The sequence below is a fragment of the Podarcis liolepis genome, assembly GCF_965112155.1.
Source record: "Podarcis liolepis genome assembly, chromosome: 17".
NCBI lineage: Eukaryota > Metazoa > Chordata > Lepidosauria > Squamata > Lacertidae > Podarcis > Podarcis liolepis.
The window spans coordinates 17,027,682-17,048,854 of NC_139571.1; the positions used below are offsets into that span (position 1 = coordinate 17,027,682).

Genomic DNA, 21,173 nt, shown 5'->3' on the forward strand with positions numbered 1-21,173 from the left:
AGAATTTGTTACCTTTTGCTGAACTGCACAACCTCTCCATTCTTTGCCCAGCTAATGGTGGGCTTTGGGTTCCCAACCGCCTCGCAGTGAAGAAGCACACTTAGCGTCCCGCTAGCTAAAACGACAGTATGTCCGAGATGGGTGACCACTTCGGAGGCGGAGAGCTGCTGGGCTGCAGATATCTTCTTGAGAATGGCAGGCTTTCTATGAGGCCCCCACGAGCCATTTGTCAGCTCTGGTGATGAGGACAAGTGGGCTTCAGCCGAAGACGTTCTCAAGGAGCTGGTGAACTCGGAAAAATACTTGCTGAACGGGACCTCCACCGAAGCAGAACTGACCCTGCTCCCTTGCGTTTTGAAAAGGGACTCCTGATGTTCCAAATGGCTTTTGAAAATTTCGTGGGCCAACTGCGCAACCAGCTGCTTGCTATAGATATCCTGAACTTCCTCTGGCTGTTGAGACAAGTTTCTCAGGATGTCGTCCAAACGATCCTGGTTGGCGACCATGGTGAAAGGAAGGGTGTACTCCTGGCCTTGATCTTCCTCGGAAGAGATGTTTCTCTCCGCAGAGTCCTGAGCTTCCCATGGCTCTGGGTGGTCGCGAGGCCAGCCTCTGTACTCCAAAAGCCTGGAGACAATATCGTCGTACCGGCTGCTAGGGTCGGTAAGAAGCCCCCGTTTCTCAGTTTTGCTCCCATTGAAGAGGATTCCGTTCTGATGCTTCTCCTGGGCGTGCAAAGCTTCGTTCAAGCTGGCCTTCCTCGTGGCTTCTTCTTCTTTCATCATCCCAAGTGACAAGGCGGCCATGCGCTTGTTGTGGCCTCCTATGAGCTTAATCACAAAATGCTCGCGAGCCAGCCCTGCTGTGCAGGTGTAAGTCCCCGTATCGGAGGGCTTCAACCGATGAATTTTCATATATCCATACGGAGCAATAGTCACGTGAGCCGAGCTGATGAGCCGCTTGCCATCTTTCTCCCATGTGATCATTGGCTTCCGGAACCTTCTCACGGGGCACCTGAGGATGACGGAGGTTTTGGGGAGAAGGTAGGCGTACCCGCCAACAACGAAGTGCAGCTTTCTCTGTTTCCTTGTTTGGATGAAGACTTTCTTTTGAGCCATGATCAGAGGGGTTTGCTTGTGAGATGGCCTCTGGTGTCCTGAAATGTAATTAATAATGTTTGGAAATGGAACCACATCATCTCTCCATTCTCAGCCTAGCAAGTTCGGGCGGAAACTAGAATTGGGTTATTCCCTCTCTCCCATTTTGTTCCAGTTCATCTGTGATATGCTGTGATCAGATTGCGCACTTCCTGTTCTACTTCCACAACATCGGCTGCTGCTGTGGCAGGAGGCAGGGAGGGCCAAAAAGAGCATGACATGATAAAGGTAAAGGTAAAGGACTGTTAAGTCCAGTCAAAAGTGACTATGGGGTTGCGGTGCTCATCTAACTTTCAGGCCAAAGGAGCCAGAGTTTGTCCACAGATAGCTTTTCAGGTCATGTGGCCAGCATGACTAAGCCACTTCTGGTGAAACCAGAGCAGTGCACAGAAATGCCATTTACCTTCCAGTTGAAGTGGTACCTACTTATCAACTTGCACTGGTGTGCTTTCGAACTGCTAGGTTGGCAGGAGCTGGGACAGAGCTACAGTAGCTCAAATGACATATCATGGGGTAATACACTGTATCAGGCATCCCCAAACTTGGCCCGCCAGCTGTTTTGGGACTACAATTCCCATCATCCCTGACCACCAGTCCTGTTAGCTGGGAATGATGGGAGCTGTAGTCCCAAAACAGCTGGAGAGCCAGGTTTGGGGATTCCTGCACTATATCATGGCATGGGGCACTACACTCTAATCTAGGAGAGAGGAAGGAAAATCAGCACGAGATATCATTTTCAGTAGCACCTCAGTGTTGTCCAGAAATGTCGTTTGCACCTCATCAAACAAAATAAACAGCTTCTTTTTGGCACTGGCTGTTATTTTAGCTATTATGATTTACAGCAAATAGGTGGGTGGCAGCAGCAGCCCCTCCCCCAAATCAGAAAACAGCAACGCACATCCCGTTGCTGAAGATCTTTCCGTGAAGGAGCCCATCTAATGAATACAAGGAAGGTGCGAAAGAAAAAGGGGAACTCCCCTTGTTAAATGTTCATCATTTCAGCCCTGTGAGGCCCCTCAGCTGAGAGCAGCAAGGAGGAATAAATGCAGTGGAGTCTCGAGGGTGTAATGTGAAGCAGAACAAATCTAGTTTGAGCGGGTTGAAAACCCCACGGTGGATAATATTAGACTTCATTAGTTATGTGGGTCCCTGCAGTTCAGATCTCTGTGCCAGACAACTGAAAAGAATATGAGGACTGGGTCATGGATTTTGAAAATAATGTTACATTTTGCACTTAGAAATCAAATCCCAATGTAGCATTTATGAATGGCCCATCCATGTATAAATCACAGCTGTTGCAAACTTATACAAACAAGGCCCCCAATTCTTTCCTTCTCACTGTACTTTTCCATTTTTCAGGCAAAAGTTATGATACGTGAGTAGCGTACTAATCTTAAATGACATTATACTAAACACACAGGACGACACCCACCATTTCCTTATTCCCCCCTCCCATATTTTTTTGAGGGGGGCAAGGGATGCGGGTACAAGGGATGGGTTGAACAGTTCTGCCAATGAGGGACGCTGTTAAACATCACCCATAAACCCCTGGAGCACTGAACTTGATTGTTATTGTTTGGAAAGGGATCCCCACCCTTCTATATCTTCTTCACAGAAAATAAACAAGCCCTGGGAATTGAATGCAACTGCAATGTTATGAAACTTTTATCGTTTTGAAAACATGGACTCCATTTGCCCCAAAGTAATTAGGGGGCCTTTTCTCGCTGAATCAAACCCCAAGACAGGGTTTCAACCAAATGTCAGGGATGGTGAGAGCTATAGTCCAGCAATACCCACAGTAAGGTCTCTCTCTTTTTTTGGTCCATAATTCACCCATGTCTATATTTGCAGACTCCCAGGGTAGACCATGGACTGTGTCATAAGCCAACTTGCCATTGATTCAGATTTTAACTAGTCATTAAGGCCTTTTCTCAACTTGTTGCCTGATTTTTAAGGAACACAGGCAAACTATTATGGGAAAGTCTTATGAATGGGATCTAGAGGGCAAATAATTCACTGTGCTGGTTGAGTTCAGCCCCTGCTGAACTTCCAGGTGCTTTGCAGTAAATTGTTACTGAGTAAAGGGCTCTACAGGACGTGGGTGGCACTGTGGGTTAAAACACAGAGCCTAGGGCTTGCCGATCAAAAGGTGGGCGGTTCGAATCCTCGCGACGGGGTGAGCTCCCTTTGCTCGGTCCTTGCTCCTGCCAACCTAGCAGTTCGAAAGCACGTCAAAGTGCAAGTAGATAAATAGGTACCGCTCCGGCAGGAAGGTAAACGGCGTTTCTGTGTGCTGCTCTGGCTTGCCAGAAGTGGCTTAGTCATGCTGGCCACATGACCCGGAAGCTGTACACCGGCTCCCTCGGCAACCCCAGAGTCGGTCACGACTGGACCTAATGGTCAGGGGTCCCTTTACCCTTTACCTTAAAGGGCTCTACAAACTCCTGTTTGGTCACGGAGATGCCACAAACCCTCAGAATTCCCATTCGCCCCAGTTGCTTTTCTATACTCACTTGCACAGGTTGCTACTGCACATGGCCTGACCAACGATGAGAACGGCAAGGGTGGGCACAGCGATGAATTGATGATGGCAGAAAGCCCGGTGTTTAGCATTTTCCTGCAAATAGCATTTCGCTTCTGGGTTCCCTCACCACAGCTCACAGAACACTAGGCAGAAACAGGAACTGATTAGGAAGGTCACATGTTAAAAGACAAAGAGGTGCAGAGAAAAGGGCCGGAGGCAGCTGGGTGCATGGACTGTAATCTCTTCCTGTGACCACTATGCTTTAAAATATTAGGGTGCATTACTCTGTACAGAAGGGAACTCCTCTTTGCAGATTTTTGTGGACTCGGTAATGCTCATACATGTAAGGTTTTCACAATATCCACAAAACATCAACCTCGTGATAATGGTGTTCTCTGTCTCCACCCACCACTTTAATCCAGATGCACTGTTCATGGTTTTGGTTGTTTAATTGGTGAAATATACTCAGAGTCGCGTAGTGATTTCATGCTCTTTATTGCAGCTCGTAAACAGTGAATTAATTTCCCCCAAAACCTCAGGCTTTATATACATTATTTACACAATGGGTCCCATGTGATTGGCTGACTCTGCTTCCCTCCTGGAGCCTGATTGGGCTGTTCCTGCAGGCCAATCGGTTGTTGCATTCTAGGATCCTATTGACCTAATAGGCTGATTAACTTCCTCCTGGGGCCTGACTGGGCTGCTCCTGCAGGCCAATCTGGTTGCTGCATTCTAGGATCCTACCTGCCTATTGTTCTAGGATCCAAGATCAGTACATAACAATTGGATTTTTCATGGAAGCATAGCTGTCAACTTACAGATTTGAAAATAAGGGACCAGCAGCCTCGAAAATAAGGGATCAGCAGCCCAAATAAGGGATTTTCCCAGCACAGGTATTTTCAACTTTTGAGCCCCTCTGAGCCAAAGGCAGAAAGCTCAGCCAGCAGCCAAACGAAGCCTCAAGCAGTGGTTCCCACAGCGCAGCAACCCGGCAAAGGGGATGCAGCAAAGAAAACCACCATCAACTTTCCGCTGGGAAGCGCTGAGCAAAGGCGAGTCCCCGGGCAATGCGGCCAATTTGATTGGCACAAGGCATGCAAGCTCCACCCCCAGTCATTCTTAGACTCCTTATTGTATGAGCAACGCAGCCAAGCAACACAGTTGGAGCCTCCCTCCACCCTGGCTGGCAGGGAGGGAGGGAGGGAGAGGAGCTGCTTCCTTTGAAACCCAGGAAATTTAAGGGACATCATCAATAAGGGACAGCAGGGGGACACAGCGCTGGGATAAGGGAGTTTCCCGCCAAATAAGGGACGGTTGATAGCTATGCATGGAAGCCATAAATGCGGGTTAAATGGGGAAATAATATGGGAAGACATCGTGTGGCTATTGTTCAAACCATGCATGCTATGTGGAAGCATGCATGGTCGCGACTGCCTTCCTGCAGCCATCTGAACATGGGAAGTCCTACCCATGCCAGCATAAGAAGACAGATTCCCATTCCTTCGCTTCTCACCATCCTGTCTTCAGGAAAAGTTAGGTACTCCAGCGGGCAGGCTACGGAATACACAGGATCGCTTTGGTGTAACTCATATGCAGGCAGCTTAACAGGCCTGAACTCTTGACAACATCTGCAAAGAACTCCAATGCTGCCGCTTATGTTTTTTGCTTGCGGTGCTGTTCCTGGAAGCGGCTGATGACTAACATGGCAACAGCGAGTGGGAGGGAGGGAGGGAGAAGCAGACATGATGCTCACATGGACCCCAGTTCAGATTCAGCCTTGCACAAGGCAGGGTGGGCATGTGGCAAGTAAGGCACGGGTATTAATAATTACCAAAAGCTGTGGCCCCAGATAACAAAGAGCTATCTAAATCGTAAGACAGATGGAAGGGCCCATCTCATCTCCAATGAAGGACTTGCATTCTTGAGCAAAGGTGCTCTCCTTCCTTTGGGCCCTGTGCACATGGTTATAGGTGCAGTATTATAAACTCAATATGCAGATCCAGTAGCAGCTGCAAGTATCTGGGTCCAGGTTTGCTCTGCTTGCCCTTGCTGTGTGCGCACCACATAAATAAATGGCTCTTGTTGAATCAGGGCTTTAAAATATAACTTTCTAATACTCGTGCAAGGATGGTTATAGGTGTAAAAAACGGGGTGGGGAGAGACACGCCAAAACGTTCTCTGGTGTAGAAGAAAACAGCCCCCTTTTGAAAAATAATATAAATGCTGTTATGCAGAAAGTTGTGTAGGTTTTTATGTACATTTTGATGAGCAAAATGACTGCCTGAGGAGGGGGGTGGAATGCCTGCTTTAGCCCCATAATGGGTGCATGTCCTAGCAGCTGATTGCATTATACAATCTATTTACTTGGCAGGATAGATCATTATCAATTAGTTAAGCTTCCTCTACAACACACACGCACACAAACACATCCTGGCACGACGGGTTTCTTTCAACAACCAAGCTATTAACTTTCTCGTTGAGTGAAAGAGGGGTTGGCAATGACGAGGAGAAGAACACTTGGTTTTAGGATTAAGCAATATGCTTTTATATATGTTGGAAGCCGCCCAGAGTGGCTGGGGCAACCCAGGCAGTTGGGCGGGTTGCAAATATTATTATTTTTAAAAAATTATTATTATTATTATTAGGTGCTCCAGACATCCCTTACCTGAAAGCCTCTCTCTCTCTGCAATCACTCGATAATGTCAAACCCAAAGTGCACATGTATTCGGTCGTGGATCATTAAACAAGACTAGAGCAGTGCTTTACGCAAATGCTCTCCTACAAAGTGTTTATTGAAGTTGGCAAGGGCCTTTTTGCAGCCTGAGTATTCTATATTACGAGCCTTGTCAGGTGGTTCCTTAGAGAGATAAGGCTGTGTACACATGTTCATTTCTTCTGCATCTGCTGGTCTAGGAAGCCAGGCACTCATGGTATTCGCCACCACCCGTATCGAGCCTACATTTTCAAATGAAATACTGCATTTTGATTCATTCCCCTCAAACCAGCTTTGATCAGAATGGAAAAAAGGACTTCTCTGCATTTAAACTGGTAATGTGTACGCAGCCTAAGAAAGGACAGAAAAGTCTTCCTCTGCGGTGTTACAGGGGAGGTGCTGGTTAGGCCCTCTCCAAAGTGTGCTCTAAGTTTGCACAGCATAACTGTGCGGCCCACAAAGCTTTTCTATAATGGATCGCATTCCCTGAAACATGCTCTGAACCCTCCTGCAGCACACACAGGTGTTCTGCTGCAGACAAGGCAATGCGGAAAGGCAGCTGTAGCAAACTTCATTCCAGTTGTTGCCATTGTCTCCTCTAGCTGCCCCCAGCGCACCTGGTTCCGATGAAAGGCAGACCCCATCATCATCATCATCATTTATTATTTATACCCTGCCCATCTGGCTGGGTTTTCCCCAGCCACTCTGGACGGCTTCCAACAGAACACTAAAATACAATAACCTAGTAAACATTAAAAGCTTCCCTAAACAGGGCTGCCTTCAGATGTCTTCTAAAAGTTTTTCTCTTTGACATCTGGTGGGAGGGTGTTCCACAGGGCGGGTGCCACCACCAAGAATGCCCTCTGCCTGGTTCCCTGTAACTTGGCTTCTCGCAGGGTATGGAACCGCAAGAAGGCCCTCAGCGCTGGACCTCAGTGTCCAGGCAGAACGATGGAGGTGGAGACGCTCCTTCAGGTATACTGGATCAAGGCTGGTTTTGCATAAGTATAGAGCCAATGAACTAGCAACCAACGAATCTGTACCTCTGTGGAAATAACATGAGCACCAGGATGAACTATCACTCACTCACTCCCTCGCCTGCCCCCAAACCCACCTAGAATGCACATGGTGAAATTATGAATTTACAAGCCATCATCTCCAACTCTTATTATGGAGGTTTTGCAGAGATGTTCCAAATGAAAATGTCAAAATAGAGCATCCCTTCAGCAAAGCTTGAGGGTGAAACACTGTGGTCTCTACCACCAGCCAGGTGTAATAGGGCTACTAGGAGAATACACCTCACAACTTTCAGGAAGAACATCATGGGAAAAGGGAGACCTATCTGACCCCATCCATTCAGGCTGGTCACTGAGGGCAAATGGTGCACTGCCCAACCAACCTCAGCCTGCCTTCGGTCAGCCCCAACCTACCTGCTTTTCTCCTTACAACCTGCCGAGAGCGTGGCACTGCCAGTCAGTTCCCTTCTCCTTAGTTTCAGTGTTGCCCTTGCAAAACTCATCAGGGAAGAGGATGGGGACAAAATTAGATGTAAGAAGCTGGCTGGATGAGTGAGAGTGGTGGGAGCCAACTGCCCAAGAGCCCCACAGGGAGGACACAGAAAAAGACGACTTCAAACCTGGTGGCCAGCGCACCTGGTGGCCAGCAGGGGTGGGGATGGAGGCTGGGCACCCACAGAATATTTTTTTTCTGTGGGTGCCTGGGCCCCCAGGACCCCCTGAAGTTGGTGTCCCTGTGGAGGAGCAAGTGCCATTGTTCAACTACGCAATGCATTTTTCTTATCCATCCTGAATCTTCCAGCATTCTGCTTCATTAGATGCCCACGACTTCCTGTGCTATCCTGCCTAGAGCTGATGGTAATAATAATAATAATAATAATAATAATAATAATAATAATAATAATAATTTATTATTATTTATTATTTATACCCCACCCATCTGGCTGGGCTTCCCCAGCCACTCTGGGAGGCTTCCAACAGAATATTAAAATACTGTAATACATCAAACGTTAAAAGCTTCCCTAAAGAAGGCTGCTTTCAGATGTCTTCTAAAAGTCTGGTAGTTGTTGTTCTCTTTTACATCTGGTGGAAAGGCATTCCACAGGGCGGGTGCCACTACCGAGAAGGCCCTCTGCCTGGTTCCCTGTAACTTGGCTTCTCACAGTGAGGGAACCACCAGAAGGCCCTCGACGCTGGACCTCAGTGTCTGGGTAGAAGGATGGGGGTGGCGATGCTCCTTCAGATATACTGGTATTCACAGTCCCAAACATCTGGAGGGTACCACATTGGCTACCCAATGCTAGAGACATCCAAGGCTGCGGTTTGTTTGTTTTTGTTTTCTACTGCTACCTCATACCTGCGTCCAGTCACTCAGAAGCCACTCAGGGGGACAGTCCTCATTTTGGCAGGCTTGTTGGGAGGCGGGCCTCAAAGTGGAGCAGAATGTTTCTGGAAGCTCCAGGAAACTCCCATCGGCCATGCGCTGCTTGCAGAGCACTTCCCGCTTCTCAAGGCCACCCCCGCACGTCTGTGAACACTGGAGGACAACAGAAGCGGCAGAGGCCTCAGAGCTTGCTGACATGTGCAGCAACTGCCATGCGTCAGGTTGCCTGAATCACAACTGAAGTGAATGGGAGCAACCTGACTGCATGTGAGATGGCAGCCATTACATACAGCCTACTTGTGAGAAGAGTGTAAGTTAAACAAACAGCAGAAGCGGAGCTGTCCTTTGGCGCTCTCTTTGCTCAGAAAACCCTCTGTTCAACACCAGGCCCAACCTAACTCCACAGTCTACTCCACCACCCCCACCAAATTTTAATTCATGGGAAAGCTACCTGGGTCTTCAATCCGCAGCTCCCTATATAATTGGTTTGCAAGGTTAATATAATAAACTACTAAACCACATAGTCCTTTATTTTTATGACTCTTGGTGACTGCTGTGAGCACTGCTTCCAAAAATAAAAGGGGAGGGTTATTGGAGTCAATGTAAGTATGTTAGATTAATTTCTAATAAACCACATCTCACTCCCTCTTTAAGCTAAATCTTCTCCTGCATACATTCATGCAGGCCAGGAACTAGATTATAAACTTGTATAGAGATTCACTGGACCCAATGAGGCCAGTGAGGCCCTGCTTCTAGCAATTCTTTTTATGCACAAACCACCAGGTTAAAGAACATGGTGCCCATGTTGTGGACTGCAACTTCCACCATACTGGCTAGGGCTGATGGGAGTTGGAGTCCAAAATCTAAGGTACCATGTTGGGTTCCCTAAAGTAAGTTGAAACTGGTTCCATACTCTCCTGGTATGTCCCACAGAGGACCTTACGGTCTTCAAACAAAAACATCTTGGAGGTCCCAGGCCACGGAGAGGTTAGGCTGGCTTCAACCAGAGCCAGGGCTTTTTTGGCTGTGGCTCCGATCTGGTGGAATGCTCTGTCACAAGAGACTAGGGCCCTGCGGGACTTGACATCTTTCCACAGGGCCTGCAAGACAGAGCTGTTCCACCAGGCCTTTGGCCAGGGCACAGCCTGACCCCCTCCTTTGGTAATCCTCACAGAACTCTAGCCCAATGGTTGCCATTAATCTGATTTGAATTGATTTTACAATGAAATGATTTTAGAATGTTGTATCATTTTAATGTTGTTAGCCGCTCTGAGCCCGGTTTCGGCTGGGGAGGGCGGGATATAAATAATAATAATAATAATAATAATAATAATAATTCTATTTGCACCTGTCAGTTGGCTAATACCAATTAGTGTCTTGTATGTTAATCCTTGGGAAGGCTTATCACATTCATATTTCCTCTGATAAAAAACTTCCTACAATCTTGGTTTCACATGTCATTATCCCTTTTGGTTCCCAATTAAAGAGCGTTAGATCAAGCGAGTGAGAGAACTACTCAATGGAGTCCGTTCACATATTCAATTGCAAGGTTAGCAAGCAGTGAGAAATAAAAGGGATGTCTAAGCCTGTACTTGTGAACCAGCTCTATGTCCCACATATGACAATGTGCAGAATGAACCGTGAGTTGGAAGGCAATGAAAACAGGCGTGAAGGAGAAGTTGCGTTGTGTGCTTGTCCCTACAGTCCCTTTGACATTATAGCTAAACCATTTACAAAATGTCTGACGAGGGCTGACATGATATGGGAGATAGACCTACCCACAACAACGGGCTCTTTCTGATGCTTTAGGATGCTAAAGTCTCCCATAAAGGTGTTTTAATGCACAGGTGTGTGTGCATAGGTACTTCGCTATCCAATCTACCAGACAAAACACACATACAACACACAAAGAGGTTCTGCTTTGTGAAACACAAAAGGAGCTTTCAGATTATTTGGGGCTAGTTTTTAGAATTATTCGCTGAGTAGTACCTAGAGCAATAAACAAAGGGAGGCACACCGATGAGATTTCTTTTCTTTCTTTGCGCATGCATTATTATGAATTGCAGCTGCATTATTTATATTGTTGTAGCTATTATTAATGTATTTTTTTACACATTTATTTATCCCCTTTTTCTGCTCCCCTGTACTGTTTGTATCTGTAGCATATGTATTAACTAGAATTACCGGGTGGGTGCATCAGTATGTTTGGGTATGTGAGGAGGGGTAACGGGAGGGAGAAATGAAGGAGGGGGCTGTCGACTGCAGCATAATTTTGTGAAAAAGAAAACCTCAACAAACTACAGTGGAACCTTGGTTCTCAAACGTAATCCATTCCTGGAGTCCGTTCGACTCCTGAAACAGTTCAGGAACCAAGGCATGGCTTCCGATTGGCTGCAGGAGCTTCCTGCAGCCAATCAGAAGCCGTGCTGGTCGCTTGGCTTCCAAAGAACGTTCAAAAACCGGAACAATCACTTCCAGTTTTCGATCATTCAGGAGCCGGAACGTTTGGCTCCCAAGGCGTTCAGGAGCCGAGGTTCCACTGTATTCGCAACAGCAAAAGGTAAATAAACACCCAACAGCTTTACAACTTTAAACTTTTGTAAGCAAAGCGACTAAAAAACAGTGACAGTAACAACATATTGTATACAGCAGGGCGAGAGCCTTGCTACTGAAATGTTTCATTATGTGGACTGTCATTCACAGAGTACTAATTCACCAGTTGTCTGAAATGTGCCAAAATTAACACCGATTATAACTCCCTTCTGTGGACAAGTTAATTTCTGGTAAGCAGTTATTTTCTACACTCGCTCTTGGAATTGTTCACTTGCATTGTTAGGCAGTGAGACCAAACAGATGCAGAAGGAAAAAGGAACCATGCTTTCCAAAACTTTAATGGTTGCTGTTGGATCCTAAAGCATTCTAATTTGCTGCATTCAGCAAGGTCCCCCCCCCCCACTTCTTCCCAAAATACTGGGAGAAACAGTTTTGAAGGGGCAGGAGAGGGGAAAGAAGCCTTTAAAAATGTTCTGGGACATATCAGCCCAAGGAACTTTAATAGATATTCTGAAAAGTGAGCCATGGTTTGTTCTATTAAAAGTCCCTTTCCTTCAGCAATAAAGTGAAGATAGAAAAAGATTTATGGATGCAACATTTTGCAGCCACTTTCTGCAAAAGAGATGTTTACCGGGGCTTATAAAAATGAATTCTGATACCATTTTCTTTGGGGTGGGAGGCGAGGAGAGGAGATAACCCCTCAAAACAAGGTAAACACCCTCACAGCTTTATCCCAAATATGGAACATTTTAAAAATAAAGACTTGAATTTATAAGGATGTATTTTTAATCACTCGAAATGTTAAACATGCTGATGGTTATCTCAGGAGTCCTTCTGCCAAGAACATTAAAGCTTTATTAAATAAATAAAAAAAATCTAATTTGGACCATCTTTCCTTATGAGAACTCAAAAGCCGCAGCGAAGAAGAGTGGTAACGCTTGTAGCTAAAATATTGTATTCATGTAAAAAGCCGCAGTAGATACAATGAGCTTCCCAGAGTGAGGTTTACCCCATGTCAGTGGGGCAGCCAAAGAGGGTGTCTATGGGGGCAGTGGGCTTGCCTCAAAATCAAAGCAGAAATGAGAGACTGTGTTGATCAGGGGTCAGCAACCTTTTTCAGCCATGGGCTGGTTCACCGTCCCTCAGACCATGTGGTGGGCCAGACTATATTTTGAAAAAAATAATGAATTCCTATGCCCCACAAATAACCCAGAGATGCATTTTAAATGAAAGCGCACATTCTACTCATGTAGAAACTGTTAGAATTCCTGCTCCATGATTGCAGTCATGGGATTGTTGTCTTTCACATGACAGTGTATATTTTGACTCCACAAAGTGGGAAGTGACGGAGACAGGATGTTTGTGTTATTGTGTTCCGTGAAGTGGGACTATTGTCTTGTTTTCCCCCTCTTTGCCGTCTGATGCTAGAGAGGGAGGGGTGCCATGTTGCATTGCTCCGTGTGTGTTTATATGTAAATAAAGTAGATTAGCCCAAATGCTGAGTTGCTGAGGTCTATCACGCATGATGCACAAACTCTGTGGATCCCAAGTGTGCCAGTGTTGGTTGCCATTGGTCGCTGTGATGTTCGGGCTGAAGAAAGCTTTTGAAGCTCCCAAATGAAAGACCGGGAGGGAGAGAACATGCCAGTCGGGCATGTGTCTCTGCCAGGGTCCTACTTGAGTGTAGGCCGAGCTCCTGTCAAAAACACCAGGCAGGCTCCACAAATAACCCAGAGATGCATTTTAAATAAAAGGACACATTCTACTGATGTAAAAACACGCTGACCATCCGTGTGCCAGATTGAGAAGGCGATTGGGCCGCATCCGGCCCATGGGCCTTAGTTTGCCTACCCCTGGTGTTGATCTTTGAATAGGGTTCAGAATTTGCATCTTCCCTGTTTGTTGCGCAAGTGGAGGAAATGTCATGCCTTGGTTCACTGAAAGACATTACTTACCTGTTGCCACTCCGAGAGGTACCAGGACGGGGGGCAGTCGAAACGATTGCAGGCTTGCACCTGGATGGGCTGGGGCTTGTGGCACAGCCCATCTGCCAAGATCACCGTCTCATTGGTTTCTCGCGAGAGGAGGTGAGAGCAGAAGACGTCTCGGGTCTGCAGTCCTACGCCGCAGGTGAGGCTACAGGAGCTCCACTGCCCCGTCTCCCACCTGAGGGGGGAAAGCCGAGAAGAGGAAACCGCTGCATCAAAACAAGTTTCCCAAACCTCCTACCAATCTGTCTGCCTTTTCTTTTCGCTCTGCGTGAGAAACTCTGGAATGGATCCAGCCTACAATCCTATACACCAGGAGTGGGGCATCTTTATCAGAGGCTGTGTTAGCTTCTGGGCACCTCTGCCCCTGGTGGCCAAGGCCAGAGTCAAAAAAGAAATGGTCACAACTCTGACCTAGATCCAGTCATGCAGAAGTTTTTACACAAACCCAGGATGGCCATTTACAGAGGCAAACACAAAAAGGAGTCTACTAGTTATTTGAGAAAGGCTGTGGAATCTGTGAAGGTGGTACATGTGCAGCTCCCCAGGGGATGGTATTACTGTGCCATCGGACTGGGAGTCTTCATAAGAGAGATGCTCCAGAGGAAGAACTGTGAGGGAAGGGAGACTTTCTGTTCATCATTGGCTCCCTACATTGGCTCCCAGTACGTTTCCAAGCACAATTCAAAGTGTTGGTGCTGACCTATAAAGCCCTAAACGGCCTCAGTCCAATATACCTGAAGGAATGTCTCCACCCCCATCTTTCAGCCCGGACACTGAGGTCCAGCGCCGAGGGCCTTCTGATGGTTCCCTCCCTGCGAGAAGTGAGGTTACAGGGAACCAGGTAGAGGGCCTTCTTGGTGGTGGCGCCCGCCCTGTGGAACGCCCTCCCATCAGATGTCAAGGAAATAAACAACTATCTGACTTCTAGAAGACATCTGAAGGGAGCCCTGTACAGGGAAGTTTTTAATGTCTGATGTTTTAATGTATTTTTAATCTTTTGTTGGAAACTGCCCAGAGTGGCTGGGGAAACCCAGCCAGATGGGCAGGGTATAAATAAATTATTTAAATCAAATCAAATCAAATATCTTTAATACGGTCAGTGACCAGGAAGCAATTTATAAAATATGACATTAAGAGTAGTATTGTGCTACAAGTAGCAGTGAAAATATGGCCAATTCTCAGAATTGGTGCTTATATTTATGTCCAGGTTTCGAGTTTTAAGTTTTTAAAATTCAGTTCAGAATTCGCTACTGTTTATTATCGTTCCTTCAATGTTTACAGTTTGAGCTCCTTTGTAGTCATCACTGCTCGTCTTAAAATAAATTATTTATTTATCATCATCATCATCATCAGGCAATGGCTTTCCCACCTGCTTTGCCCCACCCTCCAGCCCTAGGAGTTTCTCCCAGATCATGACATTGAGACCAGCAGAAGCAGCTGGGAAGAGAGAAGAGGAGCTCAGGGATATATATATTTAAAATAATTTTGTAAGTTATGTTGTTTTCCTTGTTTTTCAACTTGATCCTTTTACATGACTTTATGGTGTTTTATTCATTGTGACTGGCCACCATTTTTATTGATTACACTGTAGTAATTCCTTATTGCATTTGTTAAGTGTAAACTGTTTAATTACTATTTGCTGATATTTAATTTTACTGTTTACCATTACGTTCTAATGGCTTATTGAATATTGCCTTATTGTTTATTTTAAAGTTATTGTGGTGTTTTTTTGTAATTGAATCAGATTGTTAACGTGTGTGACCTTGGCTGTCTATTTTGTTGTTTCTTCGCCTTGTGAATAATAAGATAGAAAGGCAGTATGCAAATGAAAAGTGAAATGAAAATGAAATGTTCCAGTACAGATGTAGTCTATTTGCTGGATGCAGATTGCACCCAGCATACAACTCAGGCACAGAGCAGGATACATCCTCCATTGTACTGTGTTTGCATTCTGAATGTTGCTGGTCAGGATTTGAGGTTTAAATTTGAAATGGTTAACCTTGCAATGTGTTGCTGATGGCAAAAAATTATGGTGTGCATATGCATACATGGGCACAATTGCACAATGAATACTCGTATCACAATGCCATTTTTTTTTAACCTATTGACTTGTTCTAGGCATAGCATCGTCAATCTGAGGTGCTATAACTATTCCATTTCTCGATGAGAGATTGGCAGATTACAGCTGCTTTTTGTGAGAGAGCGCAACTAAACAGGTCCATGTTGGCCACAATCCTTAAGCTGCCTATTTCTTAAATTATTGTGACCGAGAGAAATGTTGCAACCTAGAAAACATAATGCTCGTGAACTACCCTGATATGATGTTCTGCACCCTCATGATGGTCTATTTTCTTTTCTTCACTTCACACTGTCATGTCATGTTGGCACCACTTTCCCTGTACTTCACACTGTTGGGTTGGGTTCTTTTTTTGTGCCTCTTCAGAAAGAGAAGGTGCGAGAGCAGCTCACCTTGAACCAGGGAGACAAAGAGAACCAGCCAAGGCTTTCGTTCAGTCAGAACTCAGTTCCGGCACCTCTCAGGTGGGCGCCATTGCCATTACAGTGGATGCTCAGGTTGCAAACGTGATCCGTGTGGGATGCATGTTTGCAACCTGCAGCGTTCACAACCCGTGTCTGTGCACGAGCGGGTTGTGATTCGGCACTTCTGCGCATGCGCAAAGCGTGATCTAGCGCGCATGCGCGACCGCTGAAACCTGAAAGTAACCTGTTCCAGTACTTCCGGGTTTCGGCGGTCCGCAACCTGAAAAAATGCAACCTGAAGCAGCTGTAACCCGAGGTACGACTGAATATGAGGACAAGGGAGGCGTTCAGGGTGAGTTTCAGCACCTCTTTTTTTAGAAAAATAGCACTGGACCCAGCACATGTCAGGGTATCCTGGAGAGGCAGTCCTGTGAATATATACCGGCTCTCTCCCAGAATCTTATTTACTGACCTTAATAAGGCTATTTGAAGGCCAAGGGACTTTATGAGCATTGCCTAAATTATGATGAACGAGGGGGCTGCTATCACCACTTTTCTGTGGGACAGCAATGGCACCTGGCCACCGCTTAATCTAATTCAGAGCAAGTCTCCTTGATACACGAACCTTGAATTACAGGTCCCACGAAGTTGTCAGTCGGAATTAATAATGACATATCAGCTACCCTCTGTGCTTGGCACACCTTAGAGGTATTCAGAGTACTTGGTGGTAAAAAACAAAACAAGACCCAAAACCCAAAATAAAATCCTGCCTTTTGTCTCTTCTTTGGAGGTCTATTTCAATGCAGAGCTTATTGCAACACTTGCCAAAGTTTATTCTTCTGGAGTGGGAGGTTTTCCAGTTACCTCCAGCAGCTCATTGTTTATCCGTGGAATAAATGCTCAGCATTTATGTTGGCAATGAGCAGCCTAGCAGGCCATAAGAAGGAATGCATCCTTTATTTGGCTTCTTTAATAATAATAATAATAATAATAAAAGTTCGCAAGTTTTTTAAAAAAATCCTATTTTTTAACTTTGGATGAAAATAAATCCTGTAGCCTTTTAAAATGTTCGTTTCCCCCCCTGATTTTTCTAAGTAGAGCTGAAATCGAAGAAAGAAAGGGGGACTTTTAAACAGTTTCCTGATTTAGCGAAGTAGTAGGCATGACTGTAAGGCATCGTTACCAGTTTTTCCTCTGTTTCCATCATAAACATGCACATGAATGAGGATTTTTAGGAGCGAATCTTTGAACAAAAATTGTGTTCGACTGAAACTGGAGTGAAAGGGAGGACCCACAAAATTGTGGTTTTTTGCACAGTAAGCTCCAATCTTCTGAATGGTCACAGGCATATAAGTTTGGTTGTGCAAGCCTAGCATGTTTCAGAACCAAGTGTGCAAGAGAGATTATCCAATGCAAAGTGACTGGAGAAGGAGGAGGAAGCAGATGATCAGGTGGTATGACTCTACCTTTAGCAAGTGGTCGTAGTTAAAACTTTGCAAAAGCATAGGGAACTCTAGCCCTTCTCTAGATGAAAGACCAACTTAAAATTCTTGGCTCTGACCTCTGTTTCCAAATTGTCAATTTATAAACCCACAACGAACGGCTGCTGGATTGTGGTCTGCAACAGTCTCTTTGCTACCCAAAGAAGCACCAGGAGCAGCACGGTGGTTCTTTGCCATTGTTTCCTATGGAAATTTGGCATGCAGATAAATCAAACCTGCAGGAGGAGCTGGCTAGAAGCCCACTCATTTACCCCCCAAGGGCAACTGTTGAAAGCACTAAGCACATCTCCAGACCTGCCACATAACTGCTGGAATGCGATTATGTCTTTTAACCACAAGCAGCTATCTAAAAGGGTTTCAGCTTCTACAAGCGTGCAAAAGGCCAGGAGCAGGAGGCTCCTCGCTTACGCACGGTCTTTAGATGGTTGAAAAACAGAAATGTGCTCAATCTTCTGTTCCAAGAGGAGAGGAAGGCAGAGGGGCAAACTCTCTTCTCTGCCATAAGGTCAAGTGAAACTCATGGTGTGAACCGATGTTATCATAGGATTGCAAGTTCCTTCTCCTGATTCTAAATCACATGTAGAAGAGGAGAAACTTGCCGTACAATGGAGTGCTATCGTACAGAATGTTTCTCTAGTCCTTATGGGGAAAAGTCAGATAACTAGACACTGGAATTCCGTTTAAAACAGCAGTCAATGTCTTCCAAGCTGCCGTGCTGGTTCTGTCCTGAGCATCTCTACAAGGATTGCTTGTATCCTGCATTTGGCTCCTTCCCATAGAATTGTAGCTATGACACAAAGACCCAAGGCATCTTGAATACTCATTGCTATAGGTCAGCTCTGGGCTGTAGGCAGCAGCCTAGAGAGAGTCTGGAGTTTGGGACAGGGAACCAGGACCAGAGAGCAATCAGGCAAAGAGCAGTTGGGAAAAGGCACACCAGAAAGGCCTGACTGGAGAACATCCCAGGAGCTGGGATGAGAAGAGGAGCAGAAACACTAGACCAGGTATAGGCAAACTCGGCCCTCCAGATGTTTTGGGACTACTATTCCCATCTTCCCTGACCACTGGTCCTGTTAGTTAGGGATCATGGGAGTTGTAGGCCAAAAACATCTGGAGGGCCAAGTTTGCCAATGCCTGCACTAGGCATGTTAAAGCTCAAATAGACCTAGTTGCTCAAGCAAAGCAAACCATCTCATCTTCCTTCCTATCCAGAATGAACCAGCGGCCTGCCTCAGTGGGTGGAAGCAGTCTAGATCCAGAAGGTTCTTCCCCAAGAGCTGGAGCAAATTGCATGGCCAGGCAGAGATTGTCATGGTATGGTTCATGGGCGATCGAAGTCCTGGCTGGGGACATCGGGACAGGGGGCAAGATGGCGGGGTGGGAGCAGGAACTGGAGTCCAGAAGCCAGGAGTAGGGAAGCCAAGAGTCTGAGTATCAGAGAGCTGGGAGTCAAGAAGCCAAGGGTCCGAGGATCAAGGAGTCACGAAGGCAGGGGTCCAAGGATCAAGGATCAAGGAGTCACAAAGGCAGGGGTCCAAGGAGCAAGGAGTCACAAAGGCAGGGGTCCGAGGAGCAAGGAGTCAAGGAAGCAAACCCAGCAAGGCAAGGAGCGTGTTGCTGTGGCAAAGAGCTGAAGGGAAATGCTGACCTTATATCCCTTCCCAGATCTTGCCACCAGGTGCTGTGAGTTACCAATCGGCCTCACCTGTGTGGCCGCGCCTTGCCTCTTCAGAACAACCTTAGGAAGGCCCCAGTCCTGGTCACAGGGCCTGGCTCCTGCACGCACACCTGACAGAGATGTGGAGCCACCCTCTTGCTGCAGCTTCCTGAATGGGACAAGGCAGGGTAACAGTGAGGTTTGGTTTGCCTGGGCAGGGCTACCAGGCTGGCTCTGGTGATATGGCCACACATCCCTGACTGCTTCCTTGCCTCCCGCCCTGCTCAGGTAAGCTGCAGCAATGCTGGTGTCAGGAAGGTGGCTCCATGGGTCCACTCCGCCACACACAGGCCACTGCTACCTGAGGTTGCAGTTATGGAACTCACTGCGTGGGGCAGAGATCAAGAGTTCCTGAAACCATGAATACTGTAATGGGAAACCAAAATGTGAAGAAACTTGGCAAAGCCACTTCCGCCCTGCAGAGGAGGTGGGATTGCGGGCTTCACGGCCCAGCCCCCGCACAATTGGGGGAGTCCCCAGTCGCGTCACCCCCTGGTCAGCCAATCGGCTGGCTCTAGGGGCGTGGCCTGCCCTATTTAAGGCAGGCGCGGCCAGGGATCTCCCTCTTTTGCCGCCTACCAGCTGTTCCTGTTTCCCACCCTCCCGTCCTATAAGGTTTCGTTCCTTGACCTCGCTATGGACCTGGGTTGGTCGCCGTTGAGGGGCCTAGTAAGAATTTTTCCACTTGGCAAATTGGCACCAGCCACTTGGTTTTCACCTATCTCATAGCAAATCGTCACAACTTTCTTGGTATTGGCGGTTAGGCATTGGTATTGTTCTGTAGATGGAAGAGGGGAGGAAGCGCCATCACCTGCCCTGCATATTGAAGGGTAGTCCAATAAAGGATTCTGGGGGGCGTGGCCCTGTCCAAAGCCTAGGGAGGTGAGGGCCTAAGGCACGCCCCCTAGCGGTGACCCTGGGGGAGTTCCTAGTTGATGTGCATCAGCAGGACTCCCCCTACTGGTGGTTAACCCTTCCCAGACTTCAAGCAGTCAGCTGGAGTCGGATATAGTCGGTTAAGACAATGCCTAAGCCAATACTGCTGCAGTGATTGCATTCTAAGGCAGTTTCACTCACGGCTTTTTAAATTGCCGCGGGTGCAATCAGAGAAGTGATATGAGACAGATAGACAGACAGCGCCTGCTGACTGATTTATCGTCTTTCAATTAAATTGTTTCAGATAGCCTTTTATAAATAAATTTTGCCTTAGAGGTTTCAGGTGAAGAGGTGAACATCCATGTGTGCAAAAAATAAGAATAAGAATGAAGAGAACTCCTTTGTGCAAAACACTTTAGAATGAAACCAGTATGTGCCATGAAGATTTAGTAATTATAAACGAATAAGAAGGAGGCAGTGATATATGGCATGATGGATGTTGTGAAGGATGAGGAATTACAATTTCCATAAGGATCACCCAGAGAAAAACGACCCATTGTGGAAAACCAGGTGTCACATCCTGTTAAGAGTTGGACAAATAATCTACAATAAATCACCTGGTTGACAAATTAGATTTCCCCCCACTTGCAATTGTCCATGAAAAAGCCATTAAAAAAAATACTATGTCCATTTGCTTAATGCATAAACCAATAAGGTAGAATGCTATTTTTACTATGCGAGTTATTCTCAATGACTGGCTCACATGACACACAACACCAATCTTTGCCTTTGCAGAACTGTGCAAATTTGTGGGCTCCCAGAGAGGAATTTGTAGCCATGCTAATCTTCCCCCAAACTTTTTGCTGCTGTACCGCCCTGTGCGAAAGTTCGGCTTACTGACTCGTCTGAACCGTGATTTCTGATTAAGCCCTCTCCTCACTAATCACAAGCTGTAACCAGGCTTGAATTGATGCTTTTGAATTATGGTGCTGGAGGAGACTTTTGAGTCTGCAAGAAGATCAAACCTCTCCATTCTTAAGGAAATCAGCCCTGAGTGCTCACTGGAAGGACAGATCATGAAGCTGAGGCTCCAAGACTTTGGCCACCTCATGAGAAGAGAAGACTCCCTGGAAAAGACCCTGATGTTGGGAAAGATGGAGGGCACAAGGAGAAGGGAACGACAGAGGACAAGATGGTTGGACAGTGTTCTCGAAGCTACCAACATGAGTTTGACCAAACTGCGGGAGGCAGTGGAAGAC

At 46.4% G+C, this 21,173-nt stretch overlaps 1 protein-coding gene across 3 annotated transcripts in view; it reads right to left on the bottom strand.

Annotated features, from left to right (window-relative positions):
* Positions 1-21,173, bottom strand: part of ADAMTSL1 (ADAMTS like 1) — a 494,294-nt gene that overhangs the window by 55,385 nt on the left and 417,736 nt on the right. For 2 of the 3 annotated variants that reach the window (XM_083482208.1, XM_083482209.1), the window contains 4 exons: positions 13,303-13,513; positions 8,768-8,947; positions 3,671-3,824; positions 13-1,156 (listed from right to left, as the gene is read on the bottom strand). In XM_083482208.1, the coding sequence (XP_083338334.1) occupies positions 13-1,156; positions 3,671-3,824; positions 8,768-8,947; positions 13,303-13,513 (1,689 nt within the window). The remainder of the gene's footprint in view (positions 1-12; positions 1,157-3,670; positions 3,825-8,767; positions 8,948-13,302; positions 13,514-21,173) is intronic. The other variant, XM_083482210.1, reaches the window with a different exon arrangement.